Source organism: Aythya ferina (assembly GCF_964211825.1).
Source record: "Aythya ferina genome assembly, chromosome: 5".
In the NCBI taxonomy this organism is placed as follows: Eukaryota; Metazoa; Chordata; class Aves; order Anseriformes; family Anatidae; genus Aythya; species Aythya ferina.
The window spans coordinates 17,462,718-17,482,443 of record NC_140301.1 but is presented as its reverse complement, the minus strand read 5'-3'; the positions used below and the strand labels follow the sequence as shown (position 1 = coordinate 17,482,443).

The window sequence follows — 19,726 nt, the reverse complement described above, 5'->3', positions numbered from 1 at the left end:
AAATATAGTCACTAATTAGTTTTACCAGTCTCCATGTAGGTACCCTTGGAGTGGAACTGTAGCACATCCATATAGGGAAGGACAGAGGCTGCTAAAAGTTGCTGTCCCAGAATATCACATGGGAAAAGAGCAAGAGAAAAGACAGGCCCCCAGCTCTTCCACATGCATGGAGGGGAAGATAGTTCATTAGAAGGTTTGTGATGGGTCACAACACATTTCACGCAGCCAAACACCCCCAGACACCACAATGGGACTTAATTCAATAATTGTGTTTGGGTTGTTAAAGGATGATGCTGAGGGCACTTTTCAAACTGAACACAGTAATATTTCAAACATCAGTATTTAAATGCTTCTCTCATTTCAAAGAGAGTGGTGAAAAAAGAGTGTGATTAAATTTATGGAATAACTGAGTTATTGCTTTGGTTTATAACTATATTGCTACACATAAAATCGTTACTTGTACTATCTGGTAACTTAGAAAAAAAACATCATTCAGCATTCAAAAGGACAGCGCTTTTCCTCATAGGTATTTAAAAGCTTGCCTGACTTAACAAATATGTTTCATTTACACAGTATTCTTGGAGGACTAGAACAAAAAAAAAACAATTAAATTGTACCCTACAGAAAAATATCTTCTTTATTTTTCTTGAACGTATCTAGATCTACACTAAGAAAAAAAAATTCAAAAACATCAGAAAAAAATCAACATTTTTGCACACTGTGGTTTGAATATTCTAATTCTGTCCAGTAGTATGCATCTGTGTAAAGCCATCATTAGATAATTCTCTGTCCCATAGCAACCACTTTGTTTTCTCAGGGAAATAAAATATTTTTACATCCTTAGGCAATACCTTTCTCTGCATGGTTTCCTAAATGAAGCTGTTTGTAATCTGAAGTTAACATCTCAATTTACAGTGGACTTTGCAGAGATTTATAGCTATGTATGTGGAAAACAAACTGCTAGCACTAGGCTTTTCTAACTCTCTCTATATGAGCATGTACAGAGTGAGTATTTCACATTTTATATAAAAGCCTAGATTTGTTAATAAAATATTGGTTATTTAAAGTAACAAATTCAAGTTATCAGATGTATTTGTGTTATAAAACAATTATTTAAAAGAGAACAATGGAAAGACAAGAGAGGTAATGTTTTAATCATCTGAGCTTATAATAATTTAGTCCTGAACTTGCAAAGTAGTAAGAAAGAAAAAAAGGACATTCAGTTTGCATCTTCAAGCACTGGGAAATCGTGATAACGGGGCTGGAAGTAAAGTCTCTTGGAGTCACAAAAAGGTCATACTTGGAATATTTGATTTGTTTGGTTTGTTTGTTTGTTTGTTTTTGACATTTCATTCACAGAAAATTGCCTCGACAGAGACATCATTTTATTTAAAAAATTACTGCTTAAAAATAAAATAAAGAGACAGATTTCTGAAGTTTGTCTATGCCAAATGGTTCCTGTAATCTAGTCTACAAATCAGAATGCAACATTCATGCTAAATGGTTAACATAAACACCAGGGACTATAGGCAGCTTGAAAGGATCTTCCTGTTACTGTCACAGCTAACCATTTCACAGGAATCCACAAATTTCGGGGCTGCTGGTCAGAGCCACTGGTTCTCAAACAAGGGTTTGCAGTACTTTCCCACAGGTCTCTGTGGAGCTAGCTTTTTCTTAAAAGGGTTTTTAATTATTAAATCACACTAAAATTACTATACCTATTTTAAATAATTTACTCATTCTATTTTACTGTGCAAGTCACTGCTTAAGTTCCCTACAGACATTACACAAAACCAAATGTGAAGAGAGAGGAGTATGCAATATAGTAGTATGCCACTGAAACAATGGCAAAAAAGGCATAGAAGCAGACCTTGTACCACAATATGACTTACTGTCACCACATAGAGTATTCCAAGTCAGAAGAGACCCACAACATGAGGGCTTGGGTGCTGACCTGAACATCATCTCCATTCAAGCATAAAAGGACTGTCATGAAAGAAGAATTCTGATTTATTTATTTATTTATTTGGCAATTCTATCATGTCTCTTCATTGCATCAAAATATGACTGATTTAGATTTTGACAATGAGGTGCATTAGATTGTGAAAAAATCTCCCAGGGGAAACTGGAAATGTTTGAGACGTGGAAAGCTAAACAGGATGCAAACACCCACACAAAATGCTGCAGGAAAATAGTAAGCTGGAATAATAACATTCATCTAGCTGCTGTACTACACCATATCTTTACCAAATCTGATTTCTCCAGCTAAATTTTGAAAATTGAAGCATCTAGTAAGTTACAGAGTGAAGTTTTGAACCTTCACAACTGTTCATTAAGATTGCTGATTTCAGCAAAGATTTTTTTTTCATCTCTACTTACTCTAGCCTTTGAAACCAAATACAGAAAGAAAACTAGTAGGAATCCATTCAGTCTCAAGTGCAATTTAAATTTTTGTTATTAAGCTTTAATGGAAGGAAAAGACATGATCGGAGCAGTGTTTATTTCAATGATGATGCAATGTGATGGGTGCACTGCATAATGTCAGATGATATCAAAAGATGTGTCCTGGTGTAACCTCCCTTATACATAGTGAGAAGCCTCTGAAAATACAGAAGGCAGCAAACAGCTTTGAAGCTGTTACTGGAAAGTTGTCATTTGCTTTCAATAACTGAATATGATTTGTGCTTATCTAGTGTTCCAAATTGCTCAAATGATTGGTTACAAAACCACGTCTTCTTCAGATTCTGAAAGGCTCATCTTTCTTATTTAATAGATTAAGATTTTTGTCCTGAGCGCTACACTGAAAAGAATTGTACAAAATCGACTTTAGGCAAGTCTTGTGCTCCTTGGTTTTGGGGCTGCCTCACAGCAGCACGCATAGACCCAGATTTCCCCAGTGGGGCTTTTCCTGCCATCACTCAGGGATGCCTGGATGATGGGCACAGCTCAGGCATACTTTTGCTTCTGCTGTGCCTCTTGGACCAACAGCCACTGCCCAGGATGTTCACTCAGTTTAGGGAATGGATCAACAGCTCAGCTGAGTCTGGATCAACTCAAAGCTGCTGAAGGAAGGAAGCAGGACTAGTAGTTTTGCTCATTAGCTTTGTAAACCCTTGGGATATTCTCCTTTTAAAACTGTCCCCCCCAAAAGACATCTTGTATAAATTTCTCTTCTATTGTACATTCATAGATTCAAGAATTAGATCAGTTCTCAGTGCCCTTTTCATAGATGTAAGACGATCACCCCATACTTTGCATTTACAAACACTTCATCAGGCAAAGACAAAAGATTTAGAAATCTATGAGGTTATAATTCCTTGTTAAGTAATTGTCATGGCAGATTCCGACAAGAAAAAAAAATGTCATAAAACTAAGCGATTCTCCAGATAATTTCCAACTTCTAATAAAAACAGAACATAGTACATCTATACATTTTATTACAAAGGCTGTAACCATGGTAGAAAACGCAGCACAATTTAATTCTGACAACCTGTAATCCAAGTTATACCACAGTTTGAATAAAAATAATAAAAATAAAAAAATAAAAAACAACCTCTACATTACAACTTTAAAGCAAGAATATCTAAACCTAATGAAACTGCATTGAAAACATCCTGTATTTTAGCTAAGGCTCAGGGGAAGAGTCTTAAAACATTCATATTACAGCACATCAAACCATCACTTTGGCTAAATTAGCATAATATACATTTAAAAAAGATATCTGACTGTAGAACAGAGTTTGAAGGGGAACTATGAGAAAATGATGATAGGAGATTGGAGATGAACCATTGTCTCCAGACACAAATAAGAACACTTCTTACATTGGACAAGAAGTGGAGTAGCCACTGCAGAATACTTCAGAGGTTGATGAAACAAACATTTTCATGAAAACTTTAACTTCACTCATAATGAACTCTTCTCAAAAACAATAATAATAATAATTAAAAAAAAAAATCTAACCAGTTCTAACTTGGTCAATACTGTTTAGGCAAACTCAAAAGCTGTCAACTACACCAATATTGTAGTTACTGAACAGTGTCAATCTTCATAAATGCTGATCTGTGTCTCAGTTATTTCCTATAACAACGTGCAACTACACAATTATTTTTTTTTTCCTCTGAGATATAACAGTGATAAAGGATCATCATTAAATGTATTCTAACTGAATGCCTCTCACCAGGAGTTCAACTGACTTATCTTTAAACTTTATTATAGTAGAAAGGACAAATTCTACTACAGTAAAAAGGCTACCAACGTGATTTATTCCAGCAAAAAATACTGTGCAATCGTTTAAGAAAACAAACATCTCGAACTGTGCCTGATATTCATGATGTATAAAAGTACTGGTTAATTCATCCCTACTGATTTTAAAAGAAGTTTATTTGTGGTTGGTTTGTTTTTGGTTTGGTTTGTTGTTGGTTTTTGTTTGCTTTGTCTTGTGGTGTGCTTTTTTGTTTGTTTGTTTTCTTTTAGAAAACTGTGAATGTGGTCTTTGTTTGTGCAACATGTATTTATATTCTGAAAATCTTTTCTTTGATCCAGCATCAAACTACTAGTCACATCCATTTCTGAAACTCAGATGCACAAAAAGATAAAGTAGAGTTAAAGTGCCAGAACAGTATAGCCAAAATATACCTATGATAAGAATAAGTTTAACATTTCCTTTACACTTCTGATAATAGTAAGGACACTGGAAAAAATTAAGAAAAAAAAAAAAAAAAAAAAAGATAATGTTATCTATTGAAATGTTTGAAGCATTCTATTTCAAAAATTGGAGAACTTATTAAAATGGCTTTGTCACTTGCTTCACCATAAAAATAGATATGCATACATGTATACCCAGACGCGCATACAAATGTCCACAGACAAATATGTGGTAGACATACTCCAATAATCCTTTATATAAGCTTTCCTTGTAAAACTGTTCTTCATAAAAATGTTACATAAAAAAAACAGGTAAATCTGAGGTCATATATTTTAGAAACATTCCCCTGCTTTGCAGAGTCCCTGGAACTCTGCATGGCTCATGCAGACTTCTCATAAACCTTGGTGCAGCGGTGAGGCCACAGTCTCAGTAAAGTTTTAAAGTTAGGACCTTTATGATTTCCAGTGTCTTTGAATAAAAATTAAGCAGCTATTCTTTTTAAAAAATTGAAAAAAAAGTCCAGGCTAGATTGTGTGATGAAATTCGGAGTCTTCCTTTTAACAACTCAATTACAAACCACATTAAAATACCAATATATTAATGCAAAGTAAAATGTCAGTACAGATTAAGCTATAACCATTATCTTAAAAGAAATTGTATTAAAACACTACATCTATACTAATAGAAATATTTACATATAATCAGTATCCTATTTATTACTCATCAAAAACACTAAAATCAAACAATTTGCTTTTAGGTTTTCACACCAAAAAAACATAATAAAATAAATGACAGTATCAAAATTAAATGGCTAATGTTCTATAGTGGATGGGAGACAGATCAACTGAGCATTATGCAAGGAAGCTTGCCCCATTTCTTGCAATGTACATATTAATCTGCATTTATAAGGTCTTCCTGCATAGATGTCTGTCATTTGAGCTACTGTTCTGATGTTACAGTTTGAAGAAAAATGCTAATTTGGCCCAACCCATAAAACATTGATTTTGTAAGCAGAAATTTCCAAAATACATGCTGCCCTTCTTCTGCTGCACATTTACTGGCTTTCCAAAGAATAGAGGTGGATAGGGCCACATAGAGTAGACTCCAATATAAGGAAACTGTGCTGAAATACTTGCAACAAGACTATGAGATCAGGTGCAGAACTGCATTATTTTTACTAGACAGTATAAATATCCAGTATTCCATCATAGTTAAGATAAGGTTGTTATTTTAAATATATATAATTTAAATATAATATATATTTTAAATATAATTCAATTACAATTGTTTAAGTTTGATTAAGATTGCTTTTCACTGGTCCTCATACAGAGGGTTGCCAACAACTAAGTAAAGACTTGCACATCAGTCCTAGAATGTGTTAGGCTTTGTTAATCATGTGCTATGGTATAGAAATCTAAGTAATGCCTGTCATTACTGTCAACAGCACCTCCACCCAAAGGCTGTGCTTTGTATGCCTTGTTGTTAATCATTGTCTCTGATCCATTATGGTACTCCCTCTCCTGGGGACAAAGGCTGAAGTAAATTAAGCTCTGCAGGGCTTCTTGGTGATGTCTACATTGGCCCATTACAACAGCTTAGTGCTGCTGGAGTACATCAGACTCTTGATAGACCTAGTCTAGCCCTAGTCAACATGTTAGGTGCCCTTTACCATGCATCCTGCAGTCTTCCACCCTGAGCAGCTCCAATGTGGGTGGCTCAGACTGGGGTGCACCAGGGCACGCTGCAGTTCTGGCCTGTGAGCCAAGCTTTCCTCCATGGGAAACCCAGCAAAGGAACAAAGGAGAGAAAGGGGTTGCATGCGTACCTGGGTCTGCTTGGGACATGGAAATGAGAGGTGCCAAGACAGTCATTCATCATAACAAAACATAACCCCCTAGCATTCTGTTTGACATACTGACTGGGATAACACCACTTTTAATCACAACTTTGGATATTTAATTTCATATATATGAACATAATATAAAACATTAAAAACAGGTTATTCTATACTAGTCACAATGAATAGCATCTTACTCCAAAAATACTCCCTCAATTCCATCCACCTTTTCAACATACTAAGGACCAAAGGTGGAGTTCAAAGTCATTCTGAGCCCATGATCTTTGATAGAGACTCAATTTAGCCTATGTAAACAGGCTCAAGATAACAGAACAGGGATTTGTGAAGTCTTAACTTGTGGGGCAGCTATGCTCCTAATATACCTCTGTGTTTCACTAATTTTCCTTCACTAGGAATAAAAGCACCAAAATCACACCTTTCTACCATTACCCCCAAAGAGAAAAATGACCATGGTTTAACCCTTACCTGACAGCAACAGATTCCGGGGACTTCTACTTGGATATAGGAAGCAGGATCCTTTCAGAAGGAAGGGCAAGGAACGAAGGCAACATTAAGAAGTTAGGTGTCAGAATTTGATTTTAAGGGGAAAAAATGTAAGCAGAAGTTTATGTAAGTGAAGTTCTTCTTATGGCATGACTTGAAAATGGAAAAATGGGCAAAATAAACATTTATAGGAGATGAGGAAGTGAGCTCTCGTTTCTCCCACTCTGCTGCCCCTGTCACTTTGCACAGGAAATGAGGTGATGAAAATGAGATAATGATAAAGGTAATGAAAGGTAATGAAGAGTGTTAGGAGTAATTAAGGACAGCAGAAGATGGTGATACAGAGCTTAGAAGACTGAAATATCTTAGAATCACAACTGGAACAACAAAAAAAATCTGCTTCACTTGCAGTGTTTGAGTTCCACACGTGAAAGTCTGGGACCACTTTCCGTAGTGGTGGACAAGTCACCACCAACACCACACCATCACAAAAAAAATAAAAATTAAAATAAATCTAATTTCCTCAAAACATTTTTACTCTTTTGCTTTTCTATTATTCTTTGATTATATTTTGAGAATTTATATTTTACAAGCTAAAAAACTAACGTTAATGAGAACGTGCATTTTGCCAAATCTTTCACCGCAAATTTCAGCATATAAATACCAAATACAACAAAAAGTCTACAAAATACTCATAGGGCTGTTTCAGAATACTTGTGAAGTTCTGTTATCATAACTATTAAACCATGGCTGCTATTTAAACATTTGCACAACTTTATGTCATGTTTACTATACCATCTCTATAATTTCACAAGCTTTCAATATTTTATCTTGTTATATGTCAAGCTACATTTAGCTTAAAAGCATTACTTTATAATGTGCTTATCTATAGTTCATGTCTGGATGTCTAAACTCAAATGATATTGTTATATTTGGGGAGTTTTGAAGAGTTATATTTTCTAGGACTGTTTGGTTCAGTAGCATGAGCTGTTTCTAACTCCACTTTCACTGGACTCATAATAAACATCGTTTTCCAAAATAACCAACACATCGCATACCTCCCTGAAAGCCTTCTCATTACACATCTGACCATTTCAATTAAACATTTGGTTTAGAATGGCCCATGGCCTAAGTTTCAGAGTTTCGACATTTTAGGGATCAAATTATGATCGTGAATAGATGCTCCATAATTATAAGCCTAACCACAGGCAACGAGAAGAGTGACTGTGCTTTAATTTCCTGCCATTCTGGAATACAAAAGGATAATTTTTAATAGGTCATTCTAATAAGAACACTGCCTAAGTTCTAATCTTTTCTGTCTACTCCCGAGACTGACACAAGTGTCCACTGAGACACTCAGCTGACCCTCGGTAGCTTAATAAGAGAAGATTCATAGACTTTTTCCTATAAGTGCAACACAGGTTGCTTCAATTACTACAGGATTCACTGTGTTTAGATCTACCTGTATGATATACTGGATATATTATACACAAGAATTGTACATATCTGTGCCTCAAAGTTACCGAGGAGAAGGATACCCCAGTTATCCTTTGGGGACATACTGAAGAATAAGAAGGAGATGCAAGAGAGATCAATGCAAAGTCTCCTGAGCTGGAGAAACAAATTAACCTTAGTGGCAGAGAAACAAAGACATCCCCATTCCTGTCACTTTTCAGGAAGCTTAAGCAGCAGGTACAACAATGTAGCACTGAATCTTGAAGGGGAGTCCCGAGGAAAACAAATTCTTAATGGAAAATTGGCAACTGACTTTTTTTCACAGTAATAACAGGTATTCAAATGGAAAAGAAGAGAAAAAGCAAACATTGCCAATATTTTGGCATTTGTAGGAGTTATCCAAAAAAAGCTTATCTAGGTTCTCTACAGCTTTAACCTGAGAAAAAATTGCACATTAATGCTGCAAAGGAGCTGACACTTTTCATCTGCAGCCCACTCAGCCAGGGAACATCCACTTATATACCCTCATGCATTATTCACCAGGAAAATTGAAATAATCCACCAGTGGTTAAGCAGCTCAGAATCAAATGCAAATCAAGGGGAAGCAGTTAAGAATGAGGATCATTCATAGCCTTCCCTGAACTCCTGACTCTTCCACAACACCGGCATGCAGACTGCAGGAGCTGCTCAGATCCTAGCAGCCCCATTCCTGGCTGCAGGTGCTTGGTGCAGCCTAACCTGTAAATGGGCCTATTTCTGGGATGATGGCAAAAGCACCGACCCTTGCCTGTGCTTTATTTGTAGTCAAGAGGATTCTCCCTCCCTGTCAATAATAGCAGGTTCTTTGGCACAAACCTGAGAAAAAACAACTTCTATTTTTAAAAGCCTCTGTTTGCTGTAGCACTGACTATAATCTGGAGTTTAATTTCATTCTTTATCTATGTCACCCTGGCCATAAAACAGTCAAGCATAGAAAAAAATTTAAAGTTTAATAAAATACTTTTTCAGTGAGGGTAGAAGTTATTGCTGTCACCATATTTATTTTCAACAGAAAGCTTCAATGGAGTTTACTTTATATTGTGATCAATAACAATTATTTTATTACGTCTATTTAGGAAAATACAACAGCAAACAGTAAGATCAGAAATCATAAATTCATTTTTAAATCTCAATGAGAAACTACACGTCCCATTAGCTGTTAAGAAGTTATACACTACCTACAAGCTAATGTGAACAGTAGAGGTGTGCATCATTTCTGCAGGTTTATACCCAGCAGCACCATGGATACATTTTCAGTGAAATCTACCTAAACTTTATATTGCAAGTACCTAAACAATATATTGCAAGATATTAAGGATGTTGTAATATCCATGCATTAATGTTCTTTATAAGAATTTAACAGCTTTAACACTTTTTAAAAACAATCATTATACTGGTCATATCTTATGCATTTTTCCCCCACAAATATACAGCAAAAGATTCTTCAGTTCAGTGAAAACTGATGTTTATTTTTCAGACAAGATATTTACAAGAAAAAAAAAAAAAAGGTTGCTTTTATTAACTACTTAATCATACCAACAATCAGTTAAACTCAAAAATTCTGTTTGCAACCCTAGATTCAATTTCATGAAATTTCAGAATGACAAATTACAATAGAAAACATTCTTGCCATAAATGGGAAATTTGAAAGTGTAAAATAATGAATGAAAAATTAAGTACACCTTTCTCTAGGTGGCAAAAAAAAAAAAAAAATAAAAAAAAAATCTATTAGTTTCATATACCTTTGCAGCCCTTTCAGATATGTGTTTGACTGTCAGAAAGACTAAGACAAAAAATAAATGGTAGATATTTTAAGTACCATGAGAAAAGTATATTGTTGACAAAGAAAGAAAACAAAATTAATAACAACCTCCACCAAAAATATTCAACAATATTTTTTCAGTAAGAATTTGGCTAGTATCCTAGGAGAGTCACATTATCTTTTACATGATTAGAAACATGATTGACATAAAACACTATTTGAGCAGCTCATTTTCCTGTAATTCAGTTGTATTTCTCTTCATGAATTTTCAGTTAAATTCTCTCTTTTAGATCTGCTGGAGTAAAGTCTGGAGCGTGTCATCTAAACTGTATCAAGTAGTAGCAATACAGCCTGCAGCCATCCATGAACACATCACTTAGTGATGGGAAACAAGAGCCAAAGTCAGAGAGAACAGGGTAAGGCCTTTATGGAAATTACTAATAGATTTTTAATGTTCACATAAATCTAGGCTGAAACTCTACTCTCATTGTACCTTCTTGATGAATTCTGCAGATAGATCTCTACTTGTCCCCAGCACAAACACATCCTCAAACAATATTAACCTCTGATTCTCAGGATCCTGGGTTCTTTAAACATGATGCTTTTGCTATAAAGCTACATAAAATTTTCCATGGAATGTGTGGAGATGTTTCTTTGCCAAAAGTAATCCCTACATTTGAAATCAACTGATTAAAAAAAAATAAATCTTAAAATAAGTTATTTTAATATAATTAGGACATTATACACCCATACTTAAAATCCTTAACACAATTATTCATTTGGGCTGAATAATTGAGATCTCCTGTGCTTCTGTTCCTAATCCAGGACACAGTAGTATTATAGAAAAAGGACATAAAATAGGTACTCAAATATTTTGCCAAATATTTCAGAACTGGCACCTCTCTTCACAGGCAAACTATACTGACTTTATCCCAAATCTATATGTGATAAAAGATAAAATCTTTAGCATCTTTAAACATAGAAAACTGATTCTGATTTATAGTTTCTTTTGGGTCAGTGCTTATTGCACTGATTTATTTATTTATTTATTTTCCAGAGGAAAAAAGAATATAGACTCTGATGACTTTATTTTATACATGTGTTAAAAACAATTAACCACCTGATCTGGATTTTTTTTTTTTTAAGCATATCTGTTCACATCTTGCTACATCAGAAGTAAGCAGGCTATAAAAGCTTAACACAGAAGTATGAAAGCTATTTGAAACGGACACCCTGTAGGTTTTATGAAGTATATATAAATGCAAAGGCTCTATCATGAAACAAAATGGTTACGGTATGTGTCATAACTAAACCCCAACATCTACAGATCTGCATAAGGAAGGTAAGTCACAGACTGTTATTTATTTGGTAACAATCTGTAGACTTTATCTGTGTGCTAATCTGACATCCCATGAAATAAATCCTGCACCCCAAAATTTTGACCCTTAACATAGCTTTGTTCACTATAACAACTTGGTAAAATACTCATTTTGGGTAACAGGGATTTACACATTGTTTTGGAAACACACCTTACTTTAACACTGATATTAACTAATGGTCAAATGATACTGCACCAGTGCCATCCCATGTTATTATGTCCAATTTACCTTTATAGGTGCCTGTCATGTAGCGTGGATGAGTAGGGCTCCTTAAGTCAAATTTTAGGAGTATTTATCAAGGCGAGAAAAAAAAATAAAAAATAAAAAGACAGAAAAATCTTGCCAAAATTCTGAGACTTCTTTAGCACTGTGATATGATACTGGGTTGACTTCTCCTTAGCGCCTGGAAGCAATTCAACCAGAATAGAGAATCTAATCCTTTACAGCATGTATTTTAATGACTCATTGTTTTCCTATTTCTTTCTAGCTTCCACAAAGCTCAATGGACTTGAGCATGATTATTGAAACACAAACAAAAAAACACCCTTTACGTCTCTCAAATAAAAGCATATCACAAAAACAATTTAGCTGTAACCAGTAAAGGACATTCTAAAATTAGAGCCTGTTGTGTTAGGGATATAACAAAGTGTCTCAGCCATATGCTGGTGTAATCTATAAAAGCTATATTTGAAGCTTATGTCATTGTAACTTTTTCAGAAGGCAGCAAAAATGCTACCATACATGAACCTAGTATTATTCAAGTCATTTTAGATTTTAATCAGCATATAGCATTGGATCGATAGAAACATTTGGATACATGAAGTACATTACAATTTTATCCTCATATGTAAAGAATACATCATTACCAAACATTAATTGTAACTAAATGAGGAATCTTTGGTTTTGAACAGCTCTTTACATCCAACGTACTCCTTTTTTTTTTTTTTTTCTTTTTTTTTTTTTTCCACTTAGATGAAAGATGTAAATCAAAAGAGAAGCAGTTTTTTTTTTTTTTAAATCTACACAGGACACAGTTATTTTTCAGATTGCATAGGATGCAGTCCACTAGCTGCCAGGAACAGACTTAATAGATTTTATCTTTTTTCTTCTCAAAGCAAAAACCCAAACACACCCTAAGACTAGCCTAAATCCGTAATAATTTATGTGGAGTTCATCCAGATTTACACTTCTTTAATGCAGAACATGACCTGCCGCTTGCATAACAGTCTAAACACAATAAAATTTCCCTCATCAATGGAACCATTTCCCTCATCAGTTGGTATAGCATCAACTCCCAATGAGAATTGTTCAGAAGTAGCCATGGACAGAAAACAGAGATACAAAAGGCTTCACAAAAAGAAAAGTGCCTAGGGCATAGAAATTCCCAGGTACCTACAACCAGTGGGGTGGTCACTGCCAGCCCAGGGGACTCTGCACTACAGCACTCAAAGCACGGGCAGTCACCAGGGCAACCAGCTCATTCCATAATACAGGGACCCTGCGTTCAACATCGCAGGCTTGGGAGATACCAGGTTCTCCACCCTCTTGGGCTGCAGCTCTACACTGTGGAGAAGAGGCATGTTCTTCAAAGGGGGAACCCCTAGACTTCTATGTATGATGATAGCCCCCATCCCCCCCACTTTTTTTTCCTTTTTTTTTTTAATAAGAAAATGAAGTTAATGAACAAAACCAAAATTCTATGAAGGTCTGATCATAATTAATACCACTATACAATCAAAAAGTTTTTATCAAGTGCTACTCCCTCCAAATCTCTGGACAGGTCAAAAATATGCTTTATTGTGTATTTATTTTTTGCCAGAAACTCACTTCAGAATTACTGGCTAATACAACACAGGTACTCCACAGAAAGATGAGAAGCACTGTTAACCCACAGAACCTTACATTTCATTGTCCTTTTCAAGACACTTGAGGTGGCCTGTGAACAATGACTGCATTATTTACCATGAGGAGAAAAATAAAGTTCTGTGCTAGAAAGTCCATGTCATTTTCTATATTAGGAATCTAGCTAATGCAAGTTTGTTTTCATTTAGTTGAAATAAACAGCGTTAGATTAGTTCTTACATTTTGTTTTCTCTTTTGATTAACTTCGTATGTAAGATTGTGCATCTGTTGCTTACAAAGACATCTGAATAAACATTGTTAAGCTAATGGGTCAAAAGAAAAATAAACACTCTGTCCTAAGTGCAAATTAGAAAGGAAGAATGTCAGCAGACTCCTGAGTTCCCTTTTAGCTACTTTTAATTTCTAAACTCCAAAATAAATGTCTCAGAACTAACACACAGAACTCCAAGGATCCAGTCGAAGACCAACAACGTATTTTACAACTGCTTGTAATCCCTCATTTTCCCTAATATAATCTTTTCTTCAAGGAGCGTTGAACTGTTCTTCCATTGCTAGCAGTCCACTGCTATTATAAAACAGGGCCACCTCTGCCAGTAGCTGCAACACGGCAGCATAAAGATACATGGCACTGACAATACTTCAGGCTCAAGTATCTCATACATCACTTTCAGAATTTACTGGCATTCACTGCAACTTCTGCATGCACTGTGGCATGAGAAACATAAGCCAAGTTTTAGCTTTGTACCAGTCAGACTCTGAAAAAAGTACAGAGGATTACCCTGTGCAGGGGTGAAATTCAGCCTTACTTTTTGAAAATGGGGGACAAAGGAAGTATTTTCCTTATTCCAATAAGTTTACAGTTTCTTACAAGATTGCTGAGTCAAAGGACAAGTCAGCAGGCAGAAATCTCAGCAAGTTCCTCAGACACAGGAAAAGGTTGTATCTTATATGGGAATAGAAGCTGAACAATGGAGAAGAAAAAAATGGAACAGCACTGAGGTACCAGACTTGAGAGAACGGGAAAGAAGTTGGCACAGGCAAAAACAGAAAAATGAGGAAAGGTGAGAATGAACAAAAGAATCGTGAAAGCAATCATGATTAAATGGAGAAATGATCTGAAAGAGGCAAGATGCAATTAAAATGAAAAACATAAAATACTCATTATGGCTGTAATTAGCAGTTAGACAAATCCAATGTGGGATATGAAAGACTTGGTAGCTGTGTTGAAGAAAAGGCTGTAGATATTACAGGAGATGACAAACTGATGACATATTTCTGGGGCAGACAAGTGAACTTATTCTAGCTGTTCCTCAAGCCAGACTGTCACTGTATCGATACAGTAGCACAGAACCATAAGCTAGCTATAACTAAGCTAGCTGAACCTGATTGCTTGGAGGCTTTCTGGTGTTAAACACAGTTCAACACAAAGCTGAGCTCTTTGTGTTTCAGAGTAAGTGCTGTCCCACGTTTCTTCTGAGCACATGTAGAAACTTCTGAGCTTGCCTTCAGAAAACATAGATATCCCTGAAGTTACAGGGTTGGGGAAAAGAAAATACAAGACTAAGATGCATAGGGAAAACTGTCTTAGGTACTCAGCTCCTGGTAATCAACCAAAGTATTGGATATGCATCAAACTAGAAAGAGTTGAAGGGACAAAAAGAGTGTCCAGAAGTTGCTGCTATACTTCAGGTCATCACAAGTGGTTCTCAGTTGTTTTTTGTTGTTGTTGTTTTCTTTTCCTTTTTTTTTTTTTTTCTTTTTTCTTTCTGATTTTCATTTCATAAATACGAAATGTATGTAAACCATTGCAGAGCAGAATCCCAGCCCTTGCCCTGTGCAGTTAGGTAAGCATCAGAGTCCCTTTGTTGTCTGACGGCTTCTGCACAAAGCAACAGAGCAATCTCTTTTCCACCCTCCGAGTTCCCTACCACCTAGCCATTTGTACATATTTAAGATATGGCACTACCATGCTAAGCCAAACTCCCAGATAGAATGTACATCTCTTCCTCTGGGAAAAATATCTCCTCCCTTTGTGCAGATAACTGTGCGGATAACACTGAATGCTAAATAAAGAATGCACTCTGGAATACTGGTGGATAACAGAGTAAATTTCTGACCTACTGGTACTTCAGGATCCTTTATTCAAAGATCTAAAAACATTTTTCATAGAATTATCTGGAAATAGTCAATTATCTGATGAAATATAGCTAACAAAATGCACTATTCTGCTTTTTATTTTATTTGTTTTCATATGCATCATTTCATGCCTTTAGTTTTAATTCCCTGGCTTTTCAGAAATGGAATCACACAAATATATCCTTCCCTTTATTTTCCTATAATAATATCACAGCCATTTTCTCTGGCTATTCTTAATCGCTTTGTTCTCTTCACGGCTTCTCCTAGTCTTAGAGAAGAAATATGTAAAAATAGGCCACAAGAAACTAGACACACTTGATATGCACAGTAAAAATAGAGCTCTTTAGCACCTGGCGTTCTTGAGAGTGTTAATGAAGCTGGCAAGATAAGCCATGCTTTGACCCAAAATAAAAAGCTAAGCCCTCAAAAGAAGGGTAAAGATAAATTTGAACTAACACAAAAAAAATCCATGGGCTCATGGCTCCTTGACCTCCTGCATGATGTGACCCCAGAACTCTGGACAAGTGCTACATGGACAAATAAGGAGGGATTGGACTTCCTTTTGAAGGCAAAGACAGTGAGGCAGGATCAGGGTGTACAGCATGAGAGCATATACCCATGGGAGGGAGTCTAGGAGGGCTCTCATCTCTGCAGGAGCATTCATGTAGGCAGGATATGCAGGAATAGGACACATAATACACATGAAAATATTAATTTCAATCTGCTAAAATCCCTGAGGTCAAGACACACATGTACCTTGGTGCTTGCAGTACCAGAAATGCTAGAAGTGGCTGGATGATAGATTAAAATAATAATAATAATAAAATAAAAATAAATAAATAAATAAAGAGGAAAGGAAAGCAAAGGAAAGGAAAGAGAGACTCAAACCAGCAAGCAAGCTGACAGTCTGCACTTGAAAGGCTTTTTCTGAAGCAACAAATAATTTCTTCAGGATAAATAAATGATTTGTGTTAAATTATAGATTTCATAAGGTACATTTAAAAGTGAAAACACACCAGAGTTCATGTTTAATTTCGCTATTGCAGATGTTCTGAAGAGATGTAAGCGGCAGTTTACCAAGTAGGAAATGTTGTAATACAAAAGATTAGATACAAAGAAAGGAAATTTATCAAGTAAGAGAATATGTTAGATGGAGGAATAAGGTCATTTTATTTTCCTTATTTCTAAAAAACAAACAGCTAGAATGATAGTTTTAAGCCAGTATCTTTGCTAGAGTACTGAGGTCCTAATCTTCTGGTGTTAGCAGAAATAAATGTATTTAAAAGCAAAACAGAGATACTTCTACACTTACACAAATAATGCAAACTTAAGGTCATTATCTCCTCTTGCCTCTTCAATTTAATAAATCTTTTGTTGTTTTCATTCAGCATGGATTTAATTATAGCCACTCTCCTGGATAAAATTTACTTTGCAACCTCTTCTGAATCAAGACACTATCATAATTGTCTTTTATGAAAAAATTTTAACAATTATTTCAGCAACATTACATAGAAGATGGAGCAGAAAATAATATTTTGACTTCAAAACTGCATATGAAATTGTCAAGACACACATAAAAAGGGTAAGAGAAAAAAACATCATAGAGGTTTAGAGACACCCTGAGCAAACAATCCTGGTACACATTACCATGATTCCCAGGCTATGCAGTCCGTGTAACTATACCGCCCTGGGCAGGCTGTGGGAGACTGTCCACATTGAAGATGTCTGGCCAAGTAACAGAGAAAGCAGAGAGAAGTGCTCCAGAGAAAGAGGTGGAAAACAATGAACCAACTTACTTATTTGTATTTATATCTATACGTATAACTATAGCCAAATACAAATAAAGTTTTAGATAGGCTAGCAAATAAAATTTTGCGTCTAATTGGCTAACTTGGGAAGTGAAGAAATTAAAATTGACATCCCTTAATGACATATGCTATCCATAAATTTTGTTGTATATTATTATGTAAAGAAATAACTTACATTTCAACTATTCCTGAAAATACGCGAAGTTAGATAACACAATTTGTCTGACATCTTTTTAAAAAGGTTACTGCAACAAATAACATATATATTATTTAGAACTATCATGTGTGACCGGAGAGAACCATGGAAACTAGAAAAACAGACATCCAACTGATTCAGCAACCCTCAAAACTGCAAAATATGGAAAAAGTCATCAAAAACATTTTTGTCGATGAACTGAACATCTGGCAGTGAAACAAACAAACAAAAATTCTCCAAACATCAGCTCATTAAAATAGAGATGGAATGACAGAAAAAGTTCAAGAAGTTTCAACTGCCTTGGGCTCCCTGATAACTTTGTCCAAGATCCTAAGAAGATCTGGTTTAAACATTCAGGAAGTGTTTACTCTTAAGGTACCTTCCACAGTGTGACAAAACCTTGACTGAAAAAGACAATGCTTGTTGCAAACTCCAAGGGGAAGGCTGTCAACTCAGACATCGGAACACCAGTCTATGAGATTAAGATATAAACAGAGTAACAACAACAGCGTGAAATATTGTGAGCAGTGTGAAATACAGTGTGAAGTATTACACTCATTACAAAGCAGCATGCTTCAAAGCCTATCACTTTATCAAGCCTCATCTGTAATTTGACAACAAATGGTCTTCTCTGAGGACACTGTTTCCTTTTGAAGAGACAGCATATTACAAGATCAATTTTCACTGAAATTCTGACATTAATAACATGATATTAAAATCAGATTATTCATAAAATACTAAAACAAGTTTCTTCACTGAAGCCTGGGTTCTTAAAGCAAATTTCCAAACCATTGTATATTGAATGGAAAACAGAACATCAACTGAATTTTGATAAATAATATTGTCTGGAAGAAAACCAGTATGTTTAGCTGTTAAGAACAAGGGTAAAATTATATAAATTTAGCATAATAGACAGAGGAGCTCCAAGTAAGGGAGTCACTGAAGTGTAAAAAATTTGTTAAAAATGGAAGATATTAACAATTACTGAAAAGCGTAGCTTGAAAAGGTTATTTGAACCATTCTAAAAGAAAAATGTTATCCCTGACAATCACTAAGCTCATACAAATGCTTAGTGAATTATTTTATGATTGGCAATGAAAGCAAGTTGCATTTGCATTTGGAAGGCTGCCCTTATCCAAATCCAATTAGTCCATAGAAGATGTTCCTTTTCCCAGGTAGAAGTCATATTAAACCTGATTATTTTCAATAACATATCCATTAATATATACATTGGCAGATAAGAAGAAATGTTCAGAAATGTTCTTTCCTATAGCCTTAAGTTTGTGTAATACAGGTAGTCTCATTATGGTAAATAAATCACTGGGTGCAGAATAAGGCCTGTGATGAAGTCCTCAGTATAAGAATGTACATTACATACAAGTTTGTTCCTTTTTTCACTTCCTTTATTTTTTAGTCAATATCTGTTAATACTTTGGGAACTACAGGAAATTTCTTCAAGAACTCCTGCTTACTCTTGCCTATCTCTACTTTTTCTTTTCTTTTTAATCTCTACCATTTATTTCATGTTCTTTCATCTCTTGTCCTGTGTTCTCACCATTGTAAATGGGAGAAATAGAAAGCCATGGGATTCTGTACACATCTATTTCTCCATTTGGCCTACATCTATTTTTGACATGACTTCACTGCTTCATTGTTTGAAATCCTGTGTAGTGTTCAACCCAGTCTTAGAGAGCTCTTGAGGCTCATGCTGAAAAACATTCTAAAGAAAATGTGTTAGCTTTTCAGGAATACTAGAACTCTCTGTACAATACTTCAAACAACTTTCCTTCTGTACTGTCCCTTACTGGGCTGTCTCATATCTGCACTGATGAATTCCTGCCTCGTTTTATTAGGTGTGGGCCTTCTAATATTCTGATATTGGTACTGCCATCCAAATAATCCTGTTTTGTTTTATCTATATACACATACACACACAGGCACATATATATAAATAATGATTAAAATGCACATACTTCCACAGGGCATACCCTCCTTAAAAATATATATATAAATAAATAAAAGCATGCAATTACAGAAAGTATAGTGATATGGATTTTAATGGACCCTGCAATAAGTTAGCACCAAGACACTTAAAATTACAA

General features: G+C 35.3%; 1 protein-coding gene across 5 annotated transcripts in view; it reads right to left on the bottom strand.

Annotated features, from left to right (window-relative positions):
* SHANK2 (SH3 and multiple ankyrin repeat domains 2) overlaps positions 1 to 19,726 on the bottom strand; it is a 347,944-nt gene that overhangs the window by 239,213 nt on the left and 89,005 nt on the right. For 3 of the 5 annotated variants that reach the window (XM_084522208.1, XM_084522207.1, XM_084522209.1), the window contains one exon: positions 6,969 to 7,019. The exons of the other annotated variants lie outside the window; for them this stretch is intronic. In XM_084522208.1, the coding sequence (XP_084378334.1) occupies positions 6,969 to 7,019 (51 nt within the window). The remainder of the gene's footprint in view (positions 1 to 6,968; positions 7,020 to 19,726) is intronic. 5 annotated transcript variants of the gene reach the window in all.